Source organism: Triplophysa rosa, linkage group LG3 (genome assembly GCF_024868665.1).
Source record: "Triplophysa rosa linkage group LG3, Trosa_1v2, whole genome shotgun sequence".
NCBI lineage: Eukaryota > Metazoa > Chordata > Actinopteri > Cypriniformes > Nemacheilidae > Triplophysa > Triplophysa rosa.
Window position 1 is genome coordinate 16302647 of NC_079892.1, and position 19708 is coordinate 16322354.

The window sequence follows — 19708 nt, forward strand, 5'->3', positions numbered from 1 at the left end:
GGGAGAGAGAGAGAGAGAGAGAGAGAGGGAGAGAGAGAGATGCTTTTATTTGTCGTAGGGGGCGGAGCCTCAAGCGTCACATTCTTCTGTCTTGTTAAGTGACATCCAATGTAGTCAATGATGAAAGAAGTCTCTCTCTCTCTCTCTCGTATTTGTACATTCCTAGACACTGGCTTTATTCCAGACACTTAAAGCTCTCATGAATCTGAAGCAGTACGTGAAATGTCTTTTCTGAGTTATTCATTCCTGTTATAAGCTTCATCTCCTCCTATACTGTATAGTGTACTGTACACTATAAAAAAAATGTGTTTCCGTCTTAAAGGTGAAGTAAGTGATCTCTGAATCGCTGCTGAAAATTAAAACCAACACCCAAACAATTTTGTGGATAATTGCTTGATGTCTGTTCTGTGTGTTGAAAAGTATCATCCAGTTGTGTAAATTAAGGATGCACTGATATGTAAATAACCGATCATTCTTTAACATCGGAAGCCGATAACCGATATACAGCATCTAAATAATCATTTAAAATTCCCTGAGAGGGAAACAAAAGGCAAAAAGTGGACAACTGCTTTTATTTGAAAACATTCACTGCAGAAAACAAGGTAGCCATTAGTTCTCTTTTTTCCCCTGAAAATCATGTACTAAGCCTACTTTACACTAGTTAACCATTCTTTAACCTGCAAACTTTTCTGGTCTGTTTTTTATTTAATAAACAAATGATAGATGTTCTTCCACAGCAACCCAGAAAAAGGTTTTTATAGCCACATGTCTAACAGGTCTCCAGATAGAAAGCATTCAGACATCAGAAAGCATTCTTTTGTTCCTATAACTTACACTTTCATATCTACACACTGTACATACATCAACAATGTTTTGCCAACCGCAGTAAGTGAATGATCACATCAGTACTGTTCTGGATTTTAACTGTGAGCAGCGTGCAGCTGAAGTGCTTCAACCAGAGGAAATGATTTATGATTTATTGGCTATAAAATATCGGCATAAATTTTATTATCAGCCGATACTGATAACATTAAAAATGACCATTTATCGGCCGATTCCGATATGGCTGATAACTTATCGTGCATCCCTAGTGTAAACGGAAGAAAAAACAGCGAAAAGAAAACAGTGTTTCTCAGAAACGGCATGTATTTAATTATATTCAAATTAGCAGCACATGTCATTTTTCATCCTGTTATTTTAAATCTTGACTGGTGCGGAGTTGCTATAACTTTGAACTTTGCTATAAGCAAAGTTGTAACTACTTATTTTCATGAGTTACAGTAATGTAAAGTAAAACACGTTGCCATGTCTCATTCATCACATCATTTACACAGCACATCCAAAGTTCAACTAGTTTAAGGCCTAGTCCACACGTATATTTTTATAAACAGAGTATCTCTTCCTTCGTTATCAAAACAATCTCCGTCCACATGAAAACGCAAAAACACATCAAACCAACGGGTGCAGCTATAACTCTTACTGTAAAACCATGTTGGCCGATCAGAAGCCTGAAAAAACGATGACTACTGGTTCCGGTGGGCTAAAAACTCTGGTTCGCTGGCTCCACGACAACGCTACAACGGGAGTTTCTGAAAATGTTCACCCGGCAGGAGCTTTCAAAAATGTTCGGTTTCAGTGACCTGAAACTGCGTTTGCATGTGGATGAACGGCCAAACCTCATATAGACAAAGCTGCGGTTCGTGTTCGTGTGGACAGGGCCTGAGAGAAAGTTTACACAACAACGATAGCGTAGAAAACGGAAAAGTTTCTCCTTTGCGTCTTTTAAAAACCTTTCACGTACACACGACACTGTTGTCAAAACGATCTGCGTTTACATGGATCTGCAAAAACGAATCAAAATGCTGTATTCCGCATGCCGGGCCAGTGGCACTTTTAATACCCTTTGTCAGCGTGTGTGTGTTTATAGTCTGATGTATGTGAATACTATGTCTCAGTAAATCGAAATGTTAATAAGTACAGTATGCCACGCAGCACAAACACACAACATGGAGGCCGCCATTTTTGTTTTTAAATACTCGCGCATGCCCACAGACTGAACACATAATACACATGCGTATGACGTCATCGTTAGCCGAAAATATGCCTTCAGAGTTTACTCGGAGATGATAACGCTGTCGCTTTCAAGAACGTGCACTTTAAGTCCCGTTTTCAGAAGTTTGCGTTTTCAGTCCCCCAAAACGCCGTTGTCGTGTAAACGAACAGACAAAACGCAGAAAAACGTTAACGCTTTTAGTTAAAAACGGTCTCAAACAACTACACTGCATAAAATGATATTCTTACTAAGCATTTTTATCTTGTTTTTAGTGAAAATATCTAAAACTTCTTAAATCAATATACAATTAATTAAAAATAAAATAAAATCAATTAATAAAAATAAAATCAATTAATAAAATAAAATTAACAAAATTAAGTAATTAAAGAAAAGTAACCCAAGATATTTAGTCTTGTTTTATGAAAAAGAGTGTCAGAATTAAGTAAGTTTATGGTAAAAACAAGCAAAAAATCTTGTCCAGGGGGTGAGAAAAAGAAACTTGAATTTAGTTTGACCTTTTTCTCAAGTATCTAATTTATTAGTTTATTATTCTTACCCCATGGACAGATGTTTTTGCTTGTTTTTACCATAAACTTACTTAAATCTTATATGATTTTTCATAAAACACGACCAAATATCTTAGGTCACATTTCTTGTCAAGTAATTGTATTTTGATTTAAGAATCTTTAGATATTTGTACTACAACACAAGACAAAGACACTTAGTAAGAATGTCATGTTTTGCAGTGTAAAAGAAAATAAGTGAACCCATTTGAACTGGTCATTTGTATTATTCTGGGTTTATTAAGAAATATTCCAAGTGTTTCTCACTAATCTTACTATCAAGGAGTTATCTTACTACTTCCAGTCCTTATAAATCATGTCTTACAGGATGAGTCTCAGATCTCAGATACGCGGACGTCTGTCTGATCTGCTCGAGATATGAAGACTGCGCTGTCACAGCATTTCAACAGAAAAACAAGAGACGATTATGTACGTACATTAACACCTTTAGGTCCCGGGTTTCCCTCAGGTCCTGCCAAACCCTGCGTGAGAAAAACATTACAAACATATGAAAGCAGGGTTTATTTCACACAACCCAAAGAAATCCTGTTCATTGTTTTCCAAAAGAAAGTGAAGCCTTATTTTCAGAACGTTCTTCAAACTTTTTTGTTTGATAAGATAGGAAAATCAGTTATTGAGCAAGTATGATTTCTGGTGAATTATAGGATCAATTGTCCCTGGTAAAAAAGAACACATTTAATTCTATGTGGTGTATTTTTCTGTTGTTGTTTTAGTGGATATCGGTCACTGCACCTGCCTGCCAGGGTAACCTGCCGCCCCAGCTACGCCCGGCAGTCCTGGCACACCCTGAAAACAAGAGAAAGAGAAACGTGAATGAATGATGAGAAGATCAGCCAGCGGGTGAATAGAGACGCTATTGTTCTCTGTGGCATCTCTCTCTAAGATCCACGGGGCGGATGGGTGTGTCGGGTGACCCTGGCTGAAGTCCAGACGGCCGTTTCTGGACGCGGGGCGAGCTGGACTCCAGCGAGGATCGTCTTTGCATCAGGTGACTGGAGATAAAGACTACGCTTTGTGACTGAACGCAATTTTCATCGTATTGAGTTGCAGAACCATCCGGCGACGATTATTGAGGAGGTACAAAGGTACAACTCATGCAGTTTAGTGCCATGTCAAACATCGAGAGAAAGAGAGAGAGAAACTGAATCCTGAACAAACAAGCGAAATGAGTTTGTATGAGAAGACACGCTCTATATGAAAAAAAGAAACTGGCCGAATGAAATTTTAATTTAGAAATCTTACAAAAAAAGTGCTTGATGATATTCGTCAGCTTAACTACATAAACACATCCATTATTTTTCTTTCAAACGTCACAAATAATGTTATAAAATCAAAACTATAGATTTTTAAATGATTTCTCATTTGCACGTAATAGGAACTGAATCTTTCACGACAAATCGTCGTCATCAGCTTTTATTCTATCAACTAGCAATGCCGTGTAAAAACATCACATAAAGATTGCTCTTGAACTTCGTAAAAACATTTTGATGTTTGAACATTTTCTCTGACTTTTTGTTATCAAACTGTTGTGCATGTAAACCCGTTTCAGTAGGAAGTTGAGGACGGTTGCCAGGGTGTTGCTTTACAGTTGCTAAGGAGTTTTTGTGCATTGATATGTGTTCGCCAGGGGATTCTGGGTTGTTGCCACTGGCACAAATCTCACTGTCTAAATATAGCTTGTTCACGTTTTACTGCCTGGAAGTTACGAGCCAAAGTTTTACACTCCAAAAAATGACTTTCTTACTTAGTATTTTTGTCTTGTTTTCCAGTACAAATGCCTAAAAATTCTTGAATCAAGATGCATTTTCTTGATGAGCAAACTGTCCTTTGCTAAGGACAAAATTATGAAATTTCAGTGAATTTGTGCATAAAACAAGCTAAAAAAATTCTACCAATGGGGTGAGAAAAATAATATTGAACTTAGTTAATAAGAAAAATGTAAACTTTAATTCAAATTAATTTATATTTTGCTTGTTTTAAGCAAATATTCACTGAAATTTCGTATTTTTTTGTCGAAAAACAAGACTTATTTTCTTAGGTCTTTTTGCTCGTCAAGAAAACGCATCTTGATTCAAGAGTTTTTTTTAGAGTTTTCAAGACAAAAATACTAAGTAAGAAAGTCATGTTTTAGCAGCGGCACTGTCAAACAAACTTCACAACACACAAGTTCACCTGTTCTCCGGGCAGACCCGCTGGTCCTGGATAGCCTTTGGGTCCCTGCAGGTGAAAACAAAAGAAAAGCACTATGACTATAGACATATTATATAACCAACAATATGTAGAGAGAGAAGAAGCGCACAGAGAGAGAGAGAGAGAGAGAGAGAGAGAGAGACTAGATGTGTAGTCGCGCAGTTCTCTTTTCCACAGTTTGTGGATTTTGTTGCCTAAAGTTCAAGTGGCGACGCCGACGAACAGCGTTTAGGAATTTCCTCAGACCTTTCAGAAGCCTTTAAAGTTTTCACTGTCTGACAGCTCCAGCCAGACCTCATGAAAGAAAGACAAGTCACGACAGTGAGACAGGGAGGGTACGACCAACAGCTCGCCTCCAAACATTTTCACCTGAAATCCGTGAAGTTTGTATTTAATTGTGCACTTGCTTCACTTCTGCAAATCTGTCAGCAGTCTGAATGTAATGTTTAGATATGAGGTTTGGTTTGGGGTCGGTACTGATGCCTGTTTGCCAGCGGGTGGCGCTGTGCGTTGGACTGAGAGGAGAGAAATTCTGTGCGCTGCAACTTCGTGGTTTGGAAAATTCCAGGTCTGAGAGGTCAGAGGTCACAGTGATTTATGCCTGACCTGATCTGGGCCTTCTGCTTGAGGTCTGTAAAGTGCACAGTGCACACGCTCAACACTAATTGACCTATAAAAGCAACATTTGAAGTGCACTGCACTCAGGATTATCTCAAGTCAACGTGAACCAAGAGCCAAACAGCTTTGTTTTAGAAAAAATGCAATCTGGCTTTATCTAAAACAGAACACACGGTTTTCACCGTCTAATTCAAAACCGGTGGATAAGATCCACTCAGCGATACATCACAAAACAATCTGAATGCTGAGAATGGGGCTAGTAAGCTGATGTTGCTGAAAAGATCTGCGGCCGGATTCACAAAACACTGCCATGTTTTTTCTTAAATTCTTATTTAAGAAAAAAGTTAGTAATGTTACATATTCCAGAAAAAAAAACTTCTTAAGACAGTTCTTAAAAAAAATTAAGAAGAATCCAGATTCTCGCATCAAAAGCTGTCGTAAATAAATCTAAAAATGAAGACAGCCTCACGGTTGTCTTAAATCTCAAAAGCAGATGTTTAATACATGTATTTGGTTGCGCCACATGTGACGTGTATTTTATTGAGGCAGAATCGTCATTTTGACGTTTACTTGCCATTAAGGAATATTTATATTGATATAATAATGACAAGGTCTAGCTCCCTTACCTTAGCTTTCTTTATTAAACACGGTGTGCTTTTTACATTATTTTTGGACAAAGTGACTCAAAACGGAGAGGGTCACAAGTATTATGCCGTAGTAACACACAAAAAGTATTATAATAAGTATTTTTTTAACGCTTGCTAACATATTAGCTAACATGCGATGGTAAATGCCGTTTAACACATCACATGCTAATATAGGCTGTATGAGAATGCGATGTGCTTGTTACACACATAAAGTTTATTGTATAGATAAACGTATACAGTTACCACACGAGCAAGCGAGTGTAATCATATAATTTTATTCTTACGACAAAAATTAAGATTAAGTTCTTAAGAAAATATTTGAGAACATTTTAAGAAATGTTTGAGAATCTCACTTTTACATCTTATTGTTATTTTGTCTTAAGAACAGTTTCGTGAATCTGGTCCCTGGTCCTCAATCTCAGACCACAATTCACCAACTCAAGCTGTCATGATCCAGTCTGTGTTTACCCCGTGTATTGTGGACTTCTATGTTACTTCCTGTCCTGTCATATTTTGTAGTTCTTTGTAGTTCTGTTTTCTATTGGTTCTTTGTGATTGTCTACCCAGGTGTTTCTTGTCTGCTTGTTATCCTGTCTATAAAACCCTTGTGTTTCATTTAGACATGAAACAAAGAACCAATAGAAAACAGAACTACAAAATATGACAGGACAGGAAGTAACATAAAAGTCCACAATGCGCGGGGCAAACACAGACTGGATCGTGACAAAAGCAACAGTTGTAGTTTTATCCCTTTCCAGGTTTATTTGACACCTTACGTTTCTAAAACCAGCTCAATGCATCCGACTCCAATAAAACAACAGTGCTGTCCAAACAGGATCAATTTCCAACGCAAACTCACTTTCACACAAAAACACTCTTAACTGGTCTCTTGGTACGGTGCCAAGCAGAAATCCAATTTCACCGGGCCGCTCTGAACCAAACACTGACCCACAACAAGCCCCGGTCATCAATCCTCGGGCATGACTGAATGAGTTTTCAGCCATTCCCCATTAAACCATAACATAAAACACACCGATTATTTCCCCCGGCTATCCCTCCTTGTTTTCATCAAAACATAACCTCAAGACATTCTCCTACGCCACAAGTCACGCACCACATTTAACGTTTTCTTGCAAACAAAAATAGATTAAATGAATCCTTAAAAATGAAAAAATCCTTAAAACACAATTTTCTTAGAAGCAGGCATGAATAAGATGTTCAGACGGTCTCTTGAATACAAAAACAAATGTGCATGTTTATAGTGAAAACAGGAGAGAGAAGGACACTAAAACTGCAAAAATGCCTTTTTGAAACAAGACACACTTCACTTAGTAAAATGTACAAATTTGAGGAAAACAATCCTGACAAGAATTGCAGAAAGTATCTGTTCACCTAAAATTATGCCTTTAACTTCAACTTTAACACTCAACGCCTTTATTATGTTTGATTTATTAGATGAGATCGCAGTACAACTAGTATTTATCTTAACATATAGATGTAGTCTCTTAAAGGAGTAGTCCCAATTCACTTGACCATTGTCATTTTTGGGGAATAAGGACCATTTTGGGGTGAACTATCCCTTTAAAATTGAGAAACGAGAAAAATCCTAAAGAAAGCAGAAACATATAAAGCAGGATGAACTGTGTCCTAAATGCACCTCTGCACTGCTGCTCCTCAACAAAATATACTCTCATCCAAAAACATCCAAATCACAAGAACTAGACTAGTTAAGAATGTATTTTTTGCAGTGGGCATTACTCAATTGCCTCAGAGGAAGCCTGCCGTTCATCTCTAAACCGTGTTTGAGTTACACCGTCGAACTCTTTTCAGGATGCAACATCGGCGACACCCCTCACAGGACCTTTCCTCCGATCGTGACCTTTGACCTCTTCTCAGGTTGTAACAGGAAGTGTGACACACAGAGTCTTTATACAGATCCATAACCCAATTCAGACTCTGCTGAGAGGACGCCAGCGAACCGCCGTGACGGGACAATCACACAGCTTTACAGGGGAGACGGCCTCAACGTACCTTCACACCTTGTTCACCCTTAGCACCCTGTGGACCTGGACGTCCTCTTTCACCCTGAAACAGAAAACAGAAGAAACGTGACGTTGACCTCCGTCACCTGAGGGTCAAGACTGGATGAACGAAAAAAATTTACTCATGACCGTCACTACAAACTTATACAACAACCGCGAGGAAGAAAGCTGAGATCCACAAAATATATATTCAACATTTCTAAAGAAAAATGTCCTAACTTTCTACAATTCTGCCCATTCATCTGAGAACAGGACATGAAAGGAGAAGAGAAGGATGAGAGGAGAACATGAGATGTTGTGTTATTTGTGCATGACGGACCTGATCTCCTGCAGGAGCCTGGCCCGGCGACAGTCCTGGATCTCCTTTTGCTCCCTGTAAAAGAAACAAGTCACGTCAAATATCACATTCACTTTAACGTCATATATTCCATGACACGAGCTGAGTTTAATAGCCAGTGGGCAGGAAAACCTCACGCAGAAGCCAAACGTTTCAGATGAAATGTCAAGTTCATGATAGATTCTGTTTCATCTCTCCTGTTGACTGATAAATGCTGCTTCTGACAAAAACAGACAAGTGTGAACGGCCGGGATTGCTGGAGATGTCTCAGATGTTTTCACACGTCCATTCAAACACACACTACAGTTCAGAAACACTTGCAGTTGAAGTCAATATTCATAAACAGAACCCATCAGTTTATTTTATCTGATCATTCATTCATTCAACCAACTTGTGTCTCTTTATAGATTGTTTGTTTGTTTGTTTTCTTCATTCCAGCATCTTAGGTTATATTCATGGCGAGAACCAGTCGATCTATACACAAGTCTGTTTTTTGGAAACTTGTGTTTTGCTTTAATTTTTACTGTTTCTTTATGAAGTTTAAAGGGATACTTCATCCAAAAAGGAAAATTCTGTCATCATTTACTCACGCTCATGTCATTTCATACCTGTAAAAATTACTTTGTTCGGATGAACACAAAGAAAGATATTTGGAAGAATGTTAGTCATTTTCAGTTCCGGGACATCATCCACTACCATAGTAGGAAGAATTAACTGGTAGTCAAAGGAGCCCGAGAACTCTTTGTTTTCCTAAATTCTTCAAAATATCTCATTATGTGTTCAACAGAACAAAAAAACACAATGTTTTGTTTCCTACTATGGTAGTGGATGATGTCCAAGAAATTGCTAACATTCGTCCAAATATCTTTCTCTGTGTTCATTGAAACAAAGACATTTATACAGGTTTGAAACAACCCGAGGGTGAGTAAACGATGACAGACTTTTCATTTTTAGATGAACTATCCCTTTAACATGCTGAATACCAAAATCACATTAGTATTTTTTTTTACCATCGACGGTACCAAAAATATGAATATTATCAAGATGCGTCGCTGCCATTGAAATGAATGGGGAGGACCGCAACGCTCAATATGGCTGCCCTAGAGAAGCTTCGCGCATGCGTGGTCTCTAAAGCAGCATGAAAAATAATGTTTTTAAGCGCAGTTTGATCATAGGAAACAAACTTTATGGTACGGTTTACATCATTTTTAAATGGCATTTTTAAATATGTTGTTTAATTAGGATTTTAGCCAGCGATTGTAGAAATATCAGTATTCCCATTCACGTCTTGTTTAAATTACGTAATAACTGTCCAGAGGGGTGTTGCAAAGATGGCCGCCGAGTTGCACAACTTCCCTAAACGCACTTTGACGGTACTCAAAAAAAAAAACGAAAAAATATTTTCACACATTTATACATTTCGGTATTATTACTCGTACTCAGAAATGACAAGGTACTGGCATAACACTGAGCTCAAAACAACAGTTTAACATCACAGTAAAAAACTAAAAATGAGTCGTCCAAATACTTCAGAAGTTCACATTTGATGATTTTTGTCTGTTATGACTAATTCTGTCCTCACGAACCAAGTTCCAGACGTAGTCACCCATAATCATTTCCTCGCACCTTCCCTGTGCTACGGACATTTCTATTGGAATTTTGTTGGAAATTTGTACAGTTTTTGTTAGGGCTGAATGATATATATCGCGATTCACAAACACGCCCATTGAATAAGCCCACCCCCACCATTGATTGACAGGTTTCTGTACAAGTCAGGGGAAACGCAAATGCAAAGGGATTTTCATTTTCATTTGAGTTTTGGCAGGCTTAATACGCGATGCCAGAGGAAGTGAAATGGCATATGGGGAATTGCTATTGCGATTTAAACATGGCAGGGTCATAACTCGTAAGACAGAGGTAATTCATTTGCAAATAGACTTTGCTTTTCCTTTTGAAATTTGGCAGACACTGTACGTTCACGTAAATGCAAATGCATTTGAATTATGTCACAACTTTGACACGAACAAATAGAAAACGCCTTTGCAAATGCAGTTTGCAATACCTTTTTAATTTAGTCCGCAAAATCATTCCATAGTTTATAACGTGCATTTGAAAAAGCAACACTCGTCAAGCATTAGAATCGCACGATATATCGCCCAGCCCTAGTTTTTGTTTATTTGTAATAAACCGATACATCTTAACTAACGATATAAGCTAAACATTTACTTGAGCGAAATATACACTAAAACATTAAGGCTACACAAAAATAAATATTCCCACAATAATTAGCACCACAGAATTGTACAAGAACTTTAAAAAGGTCGGGCGAAACAACAATTTCTTACACTGTGTTATTAATTCACACAGACAGCTGCAAATGTGCATTTATCTAAACACAATACTTGTCCAAAGTAATCAATAAGTAAATACAGTAAGTATTAATAAGTAATGACAACGTGAACTGTTCCTTGAAGAAGTGAAAGAGATGACACAGATGCGTCTCAGAAGAGGTTTCTGAGTAATGTGTGGGCTGTGCTGGTGTTCGGAGACACAGGGAAGTGTGAACACAGATGATGACCCCGTCACCCACTCCAGTCAAACATATGAAGATGAGCAACTTTCTCCTGAAGCTTGATGAGAAAAACAGATCTGACCTCGACACGTACATGAGAACAATTATTCTTTCTCCATTTTCCAAGAATAGGATCAAATACTACTCGTCATCTTTTCTTGTCAACAGCAAATGAAATCAAAATTATTCAGTGTGTCTCTGACATTAAATTACAAGTCAGATTTCACGATATGCACCCATTACATTCTCTCAAGACCAAATGATATCCTTTTTATTTTTATAGCTCTATTAATAAGATCATAAAACACGAATGAGACCTCCTGTGTCCGGCACACAATGCCCCGATGATGCGTTTGACTCCCAGGATCGGAACCGCAGTAGCTTTGCATAAAAGCGTCTAGCAGATGTTTAAATGTAGTTCACAGGTCTCATGACCTTCTGAATGCTGAAAGCTGAACGTCTGCGCAGGAAAGATTTCCTCTCATCATTTAAAGAAGCAGAGAAATCAGTTTACAGCACTAACACTTCCCCTCGCGTGATTGTGGAAACCCTCCCATCAATGTAAACCACTAAAGCAACACCAAATCCTCCAGAACCCAGACGCTGTCTGCTCATTCTGAGTATGTAAACGTGTGCAAATTAGTCCACAGAGTTTTGGCAATTGTTGTGTCTAAATGAGAAAAGATTTCATGGCATTTAAAAGAAGTGGTCAATGAATGCATGTTGTGCCAAAGATAAATGATCCACAGTTTAGCTCACGCACACTACTGTTGCAGAAGTCACCAAAGTGTGGAGAAAAGTGTCCGAGCGATTGTAAAGAAACTGTAATAGACACACTGTATACGGGTGATCCTACAACGACACAAATCATACAACACACACATCTCATATGTACAAAAATGACTAAATTACGTTTACTTTGCAGGTGTTGATATTGCACCTTATGTATGCACATGTTGTACAGGAACTCATACTGTATAAGTGTGTTAATATGAATGTTTAAGTCTTCTTTTAATATGCACTTTTGTGAGTGTGTGCGCGCGTGCGTGCGTACTTGTACATCTATATTTGTGAGGACCGGTTTGAGTTGTAGACCAGCGGTGTGAGGACAAGGAGAGTAAAGTGAGGACATTTTGGCCGGTCCTCACTTCCAGAGACCTCTTTAAAGGGCTGTTTGAGGGTGAAGACTTGGTTTTAGGGTTAAGGTTATAATCAGGTTTAGGGTCAGGGTTAGGGTCAGGCATGTAGTTCTGATGGTTAGGGTGACGGGCTACAGATTGCATTGTGTCAATGTATGTCCTCATAAAGATAGCTGCGCAAACGTGTGTGTGTGTGTGTGTGTGCGTGCGTGCGTGCGTGCGTGCGTGCGTGTGTGTGCGTGTGTGTGTGTGTGTGTGTGTGTGTGTGTGTGTGTGTGTGAACGAGCAGTGAGAACATGAGCGCAGGGCTGTTACACACATGGATTCACTTTCACCTGAAATAAAACACACACATCATTGAATTCCACCATCAGTCTCTCAACAGTGACTTTACATCTTACACACTCACTACCGCTTATATAGAGAATGACTTTTTTACTGTTCAGATGTCCTGCTCAAAGTTCGGTTGTGGGGATTGTACCGCGCATCATTTGTTTGGAAAGACTGGGATGTAATGACAGATGTTCATAAGTCAAAAAGAAAGATCGTACAGAAAGAAGGAAACTATACAGAGGAGTTGACGTTTGGGTGGGTTTCTAGAGGTCTGTTCTCACTCTGGAAATCTTAATTCATGATTTGAACTTTGTTATGATCAACACAGGACTGATTGTATAACCTAACATGCTTTTCTGTAGCGTTGGTGGAGAAACAACCACCCCCGAACATATGGAGAGAGAGAGAGAGAGAGAGGGATGTCCTTCATTACCCGCTGCATTCTATACTGACTCTCTAAACACTATAATCATGTTGTTAATCATAGAAAATCAGGCCCACGGGCTTCACACGCACACACAAGAGTAAGACAGGGTTTGTTTGAATGTTTTTTTCCATTGCTGGAAAAACTGAATGTCTTTGTTCCATTACCTTACAGAAACACACCTGTATCCATCCAGATCAACACACACGCACACGCACACACACACACACACATCTCCGTGGGGACAGTCCATAGGCGTAATGTTTTTATACTGTACAAACTGTATATTCTATCCCCTATCCCTAACCCTATCCCTAAACCTAAAGATCATAGAACACTTTTTGCATTTTTAGATTTGTAAAAAATATTGTTCTGTACAATTTATAAGCTTTTGTGCCCATGAGGACCTCAATTTTGGTCCCCACAGTGACACGAGTCCCCATGTGTTGGTGTGTATTCAGGTTTAGGTCCCCACCGGGATATACAAACATGAACACACACACACTTATAGACTTTAATGCTGAAGCACACGTTTACTTTCCGGTAACCTTTCAGTAGCTCGAACGTCAGTCCGATCTGTCTACAAAAACTACCAACGGACACAGCATGACAAATGTTTACACGTAAGCTTCGAAAGTTGGCGAGTTTGGACAGGAAGAAACATTCTGAATGAGCGTCTAGTGAACGGCCGAAGCCGAATCTATCTGTCGTCTGTGTGATGGAACACAACTACACCTCACACTAAAACATCTGAAAAGCTGGAAACCATGAACTCACCTTGGGGCCGGGTAAACCAGGCAGACCCGGGTTCCCATGAGGACCAGGAGGGCCCTGGAGACGAAGAGTGAGAAGAGAGAAAACAATTATAGTTTAAGATTTGGAGGTACAGGTTATGCAGTTGAAAGTGTTGAACATATTCATGTCTAACCGCACAAGATCCTCTTCTTGCATGAATACATCCTTCAGAAATCGTCTGCATTGCTTCTGCATTAATATTTGCATGTAATTTGGCAAAGTTTCGTGCAAAATATGGCGTCGATGTAAAGTAATATTTAGGGCTTTTACATCTCCGAGGCCGTTTATACGACCCCGTTTTAAACGGAAAACTTTTTATGCGTTTTAGCCGGTCCTTCAGACGAAAACTGCGTTTTAGGGGACTGAAAACGCAAACTTATGAAAACGGGTCTCAAAGTGCAACGTTTAGAAAACGCCGCCGTTTTCGTTTCCATGTAAACTACTGCAAGACGAAACTTTCTGGAAACGATGACGTCACGCACATGCGTATTACGCGCTCAGTCGTGCGAGTATAGGCGAAACAATATGGCGGCTTCCCGTACTGTGAGCTCTCGCTGCTGGACTATGTATTAACGTTTCTCCAGCAAAATGTGGATTTAGTGCACCAGTAAGACCAGCGGAGACACACTATTTACATTCGCCAGACTTTAAACACACATATACGCCGACCAACGGTATTAAAAAGCACTTTTGGCTTATAACTGTGCATGTGTATGTGTCAAGGTACGTCCTGTTTCTTCACACAACATCGCCATCCACTGGCCTGGAGTGAATACTACAGCGGGTTTATCCGTTTTCCTGGATCCGTGTGAATGCGGACCGTTTGTCATGTGTACGTGAAACTTTAAAGAAAATGCAAAGGAAAAACTTTTCAGCGTGTAAACGTGAAAACAGCATTTGTGATGTGTTTCAATGAGCAGAAACCCGTCTGACGTTACGTCTTTTATACACGTGTGTTTCATTGATGATGCTTGAGAGTTTTCTGGCCTGTGAAATGATGAAGTGTTTTGTCGTACCCGTGGTCCTCTCTTTCCAGAAGGTCCGGGCAAACCTGGGGGACCAGGAAGACCCTGCGGAGAGAATGAGACAGAGGGAGACATTGGTGAAAATGTGACATCACAGAAAAGCAGAACGCAATCGAACCCATTACCAAAACACACAGATATTATAAAGATGTGATCTCATGAGACTGAGCAGTTAGACAGCTGCTGAAAGGCATGATGGGATACAATACTGTACTGTATATAGAGATACACTGACCGGGACACATTACACTGTATTGTGAATTATAAACCAGACTTATCAACAGAAATCATTTTGTTGTTGTTGTTTTGCGAGATTTCTCTCTTTCTCAGCTAGGAGAAACATCTGAGCTTCCATTTGCTCTCAATTTAATCTCATTGATGTCTAAGAGAAATAAATTAAGACATTGAAGAGATCACATCTGTGATTTTTCTATTTTAGGGGATACGATTTTGATCAAACAGCAAGACATTGCTAAAAGAAAAGAAAAACCTTTGATGAACTTGATATTTATTTTTCTCTTTGAGAAAGGACACACGGTCAGATCACTGCTAACTTTCATTATAAAGTTTAGTTAAAGAAAAAAACAAAGTTTTTAGTTAAAGACTGTAACACGCAGTCTACACAAGAGGCTCTTCCACACTCTTAAACACAAAGGTGCTTCACGATGCCATAGATGAACCTTTTTGGTTTAAATGGTGCCATAAAGAACCTTGAAGAACCTTTCTGTTTTACAAAAGGTTCTTTGGTAACACTTTACAATAAAGTGCTGTTCATTAACAGTAGTAAATGCTCTTCTATCTTCTCTAGAGGGTTTGTTTAGGGAGATATAACTTTGTAATACAGAGATTGTTGCATTAAAAATTGTCTATTGCTTTACTGATCTAATTAAGTGGTGAGACGATTATTATCATTTTTTCATTCTATTTTCAATCATTTTTTATTTTGTACAGTATGTATTAGGGCTGTCACGATAAACCGACAATAAATATCACGTGATTTATGCACAGCTTTTGAGTGACGTACGGGAAAATTCTGCTGCATCCGAAAGCCAGAGGGCGCTCTCGTGCGTAAATAGGATTTAGTGGTATCGCGATAAATGATCGGGCAGCCCTAGATGTATTTATTTTTATCTATCTATTTACTTTGTTTATTTGATACGTTGTTGCGTTTAAAAGTAGTAAATCAATAAATATATTCTTTAAAAAAACAGTAGTAAATGCATTAGCTTACAATAAACAATTTAGTTTTTCAGCATTTATTAATCCTTGTTAATGTTAGTCAACGTCAATACAGTTATTCATGAAAATTCATAGTGCATTACTAATGTTAACAGACACAACGTTTAAATTTTAAAAATGTTTTAGTAACAGCTGAAATTAAAATTAACTAAGATTAACAAACACTGTATTAAGGCCATTGCACATTGAGTCCGAAATATGTGTCCGACATTTCCGCACGTTAAAAAATAAATACGACCTCACGTTGTGTCAATCACAGTTACACACTGCCTCCGATATTTTCGTCCGTCATAAACAAATTCGGACCGGGTACGATTTTCTGCGTCTTTCGCATCCGTAGCAAGCATTTTGAGAGGCGTTTTGACAATTCTGAGACACCGTACAAACAAGCGCCAAATACGAAAAAACGCATACGAAAATTTCGGAATGTATGTGCAAAGACCTTTAGTATTGTTTATTGTTAGATCATGTTAGCTAATCCATTAACTAATTGTTAACAGATAGCGCCTTATTGTAAAGTGTAACCGGTTCTTTGTGGTGAAGAAAGGTTCTTCAGATTATAAAAAGGTAAGAACGGTGGTTCTTTAAAGAACCTTTGACTGAAGGGTTGTGGAACCCAAAAGGGTTCTTCTGTGGCATCGCTTTTAAGCACCTTTATATAAGAGTGCAGTGTGGAGAAGTTTTCCAATTATAATGGGTTCTATTGCTATTTGTCACGTTGCATCATGCCACATCGCATCTGGTGTGTTATAATATGCACCTCATTTATTAAAGACTACAAGACTGGCTTTGATACAAATGAAACTAAAAACACATGATTAAACAACTGTACACCAAAAAATCACGATCACGACCCTTTTACTATAATAGAACCATCATTGATTTTGTAAGAGATGGCACGTGATGGCCCAGAAATGTGTCCGTCTGATGTTTGACTTCAAAGTTTTGTTCGTTCAATAAATGAAATGATGCAATTCTTCCAATGTGAATCCACACAGACGTATTTACGTAAACAAATCTCAAAACAGAAACAATATTAATACATCATCTCATTTGCACACAGTGACATACTGTATTTAAAAATGAGGCAGATGCTGAAAACTGAACTAAAGACGAAACAGATATAGAAAGTTTGCTTTTCTTCTAAATTCATTGCGTCTCAGAATCTGCGCACGTGCAAACATCCGGATAATGTCACCAACCCAACCTGTTCATCATCATATCACGACTGTTCTGTGTCTCTACAAATCATAATGTGTCCTGGAAAAACAACTCTGACATACATCTGACTTTCTTGTATCAATCATCCGTGTTTCGAAGAGAATTAAAGTAATAGTTTACCTTCAAAATTAAAATTCTGTCATCGTTTACTCACCCTGTTATCATTTTTCTTTCTTCTGCAGAACACAGAAGAAGATATTTTGAAAAATGTCGGTAACCAAAAACCGTTGGTCCCCATTGACTTCTATTGTATGGATGCAAAAACAATGCAAGTCGATGAGGACCAACGGTTTTCAAAATATTTTCTTTTGTGTTCTGCATACGAAAGAAAGTAATTCAGGTTTGACATGGCCTTCTCATCTCATGATCATTTCAACTGAACGATGACGATGATGTAATAGTGAGCAGGATAAAGTCACTCCACACATAAACAAAAGTCTTGTAGGTTTTGAAAACACCCGTGGTCTCAGTAATGCACTCCTGATGTGTTTGTGTGCTTATTGACAGAAGTGTGTATCCGTGAACATCTGGAATAAAGGTCAAGCGAGCACAAGATCGAATGTTTCAGGTCCAGCAGTATTCATTCATCTAACAGAGATTCATGCAAACATGACTCATGATGCGGATCAAGCTGAGGTTAAATGCTTTACCACGGTAAAGAACATGTGCACACTCTCTGGATTAGGCATGGTCCGATATGCGATTTTGGCGGTATGATAACCTTTAGCAAACAAACAACAACTTTTCAACTGGACACAAATACATTTTATTTTTAACCAACATTCATAGAACATACATGTCAAGTAAAAATAAAGCCTTAAAATGATCATACTCTTTCAAAAAATGTATTTTTGTCGTAGCCCATATATTAGGCCTAAACATCAAACATTGCATTACATGACTTAATTATGTACTTTTGTGTAAACACAGCTCATACCTTAGAAACGGTATCACAGAAACTTTAGTGGTTTTGAAACCTTGACTCTTTCAAACCTCGGTATACCTTGAAACCGGTATTTGGCCCATGCCTACTCTGGATAAACAACAGGACAACGTATAAATGTCATTTAGCAGATTTAAACGAATCGACTGATGTGTCTGAAACTAAAAACAAAAACTATAAATGAAGCTATTCATGAGATTCACTGATGTACATCTTAAAGACATGATGAATGTGAACTTCAGACGCTTTCAGATGTATCTCCAATGTTCAGCATTGGCAAGTAAAGCCAGAAAAATGAAAAACTGAGCATGATGTCCAACAAAAACATCTAGAGAGTCACGTCTCATCTCTCCACACAAACACACAGATGCCAACACTTCTGTCCTCACACAAACCATGGGAATAAAACTTTTTTTTATGAAGTTTTGCTCGGGTTCTCTCTCTGCTTATAATGTGCTGGATGATGTGAGACTCACAGTGGCCAGCTGACCTATAACTGCTACAACACACATAAGCACGCGCACACGGGCACAATCCTGCGGGCACAGGTAGGCACGGGCACACGCACACTGGCACACACTCACACGGGCACACACGCACACTGGCACACACTCACACGGGCACACACGCACACTGGCACACACTCACACGGGCACACACTCACACGGGAACACACGCACACTGGCACACACTCACACGGGCACACACTCACACGGGAACACACGCACACTGGCACACACTCACACGGGCACACACTCACACGGGAACACACGCACACTGGCACACACTCACACGGGCACACACTCACACGGGAACACACGCACACTGGCACACACTCACACGGGCACACACTCACACGGGAACACACGCACACTGGCACACACTCACACGGGCACACACTCACACGGGAACACACGCACACTGGCACACACTCACACGGGCACACACTCACACGGGAACACACGCACACTGGCACACACTCACACGGGCACACACTCACACGGGAACACACGCACACTGGCACACACTCACACGGGCACACACTCACACGGGAACACACGCACACTGGCACACACTCACACGGGCACACACTCACACGGGAACACACGCACACTGGCACACACTCACACGGGCACACACTCACACGGGAACACACGCACACTGGCACACACTCACACGGGCACACACTCACACGGGAACACACGCACACTGGCACACACTCACACGGGCACACACTCACACGGGAACACACGCACACTGGCACACACTCACACGGGCACACACTCACACGGGAACACACGCACACTGGCACACACTCACACGGGCACACACTCACACGGGAACACACGCACACTGGCACACACTCACACGGGCACACACTCACACGGGAACACACGCACACTGGCACACACTCACACGGGCACACACTCACACGGGAACACACGCACACTGGCACACACTCACACGGGCACACACTCACACGGGAACACACGCACACTGGCACACACTCACACGGGCACACACTCACACGGGAACACACGCACAC

At 39.6% G+C, this 19708-nt stretch overlaps 1 protein-coding gene across 1 annotated transcript in view; it reads right to left on the reverse strand.

Moving 5' to 3' along the window:
- Positions 1 to 3041: 3041 nt before the first annotated feature.
- LOC130552312 (collagen alpha-1(XXIV) chain) overlaps positions 3042 to 19708 on the reverse strand; it is a 21287-nt gene continuing 4620 nt past the window's right edge. The window contains exons 3-9 of the mRNA XM_057330529.1: positions 14751 to 14804; positions 13717 to 13770; positions 8454 to 8507; positions 8124 to 8177; positions 4810 to 4854; positions 3370 to 3423; positions 3042 to 3098 (exon numbers count right to left, since the gene is read on the reverse strand). Coding sequence (XP_057186512.1) covers positions 3042 to 3098; positions 3370 to 3423; positions 4810 to 4854; positions 8124 to 8177; positions 8454 to 8507; positions 13717 to 13770; positions 14751 to 14804 — 372 coding nt within the window. The remainder of the gene's footprint in view (positions 3099 to 3369; positions 3424 to 4809; positions 4855 to 8123; positions 8178 to 8453; positions 8508 to 13716; positions 13771 to 14750; positions 14805 to 19708) is intronic.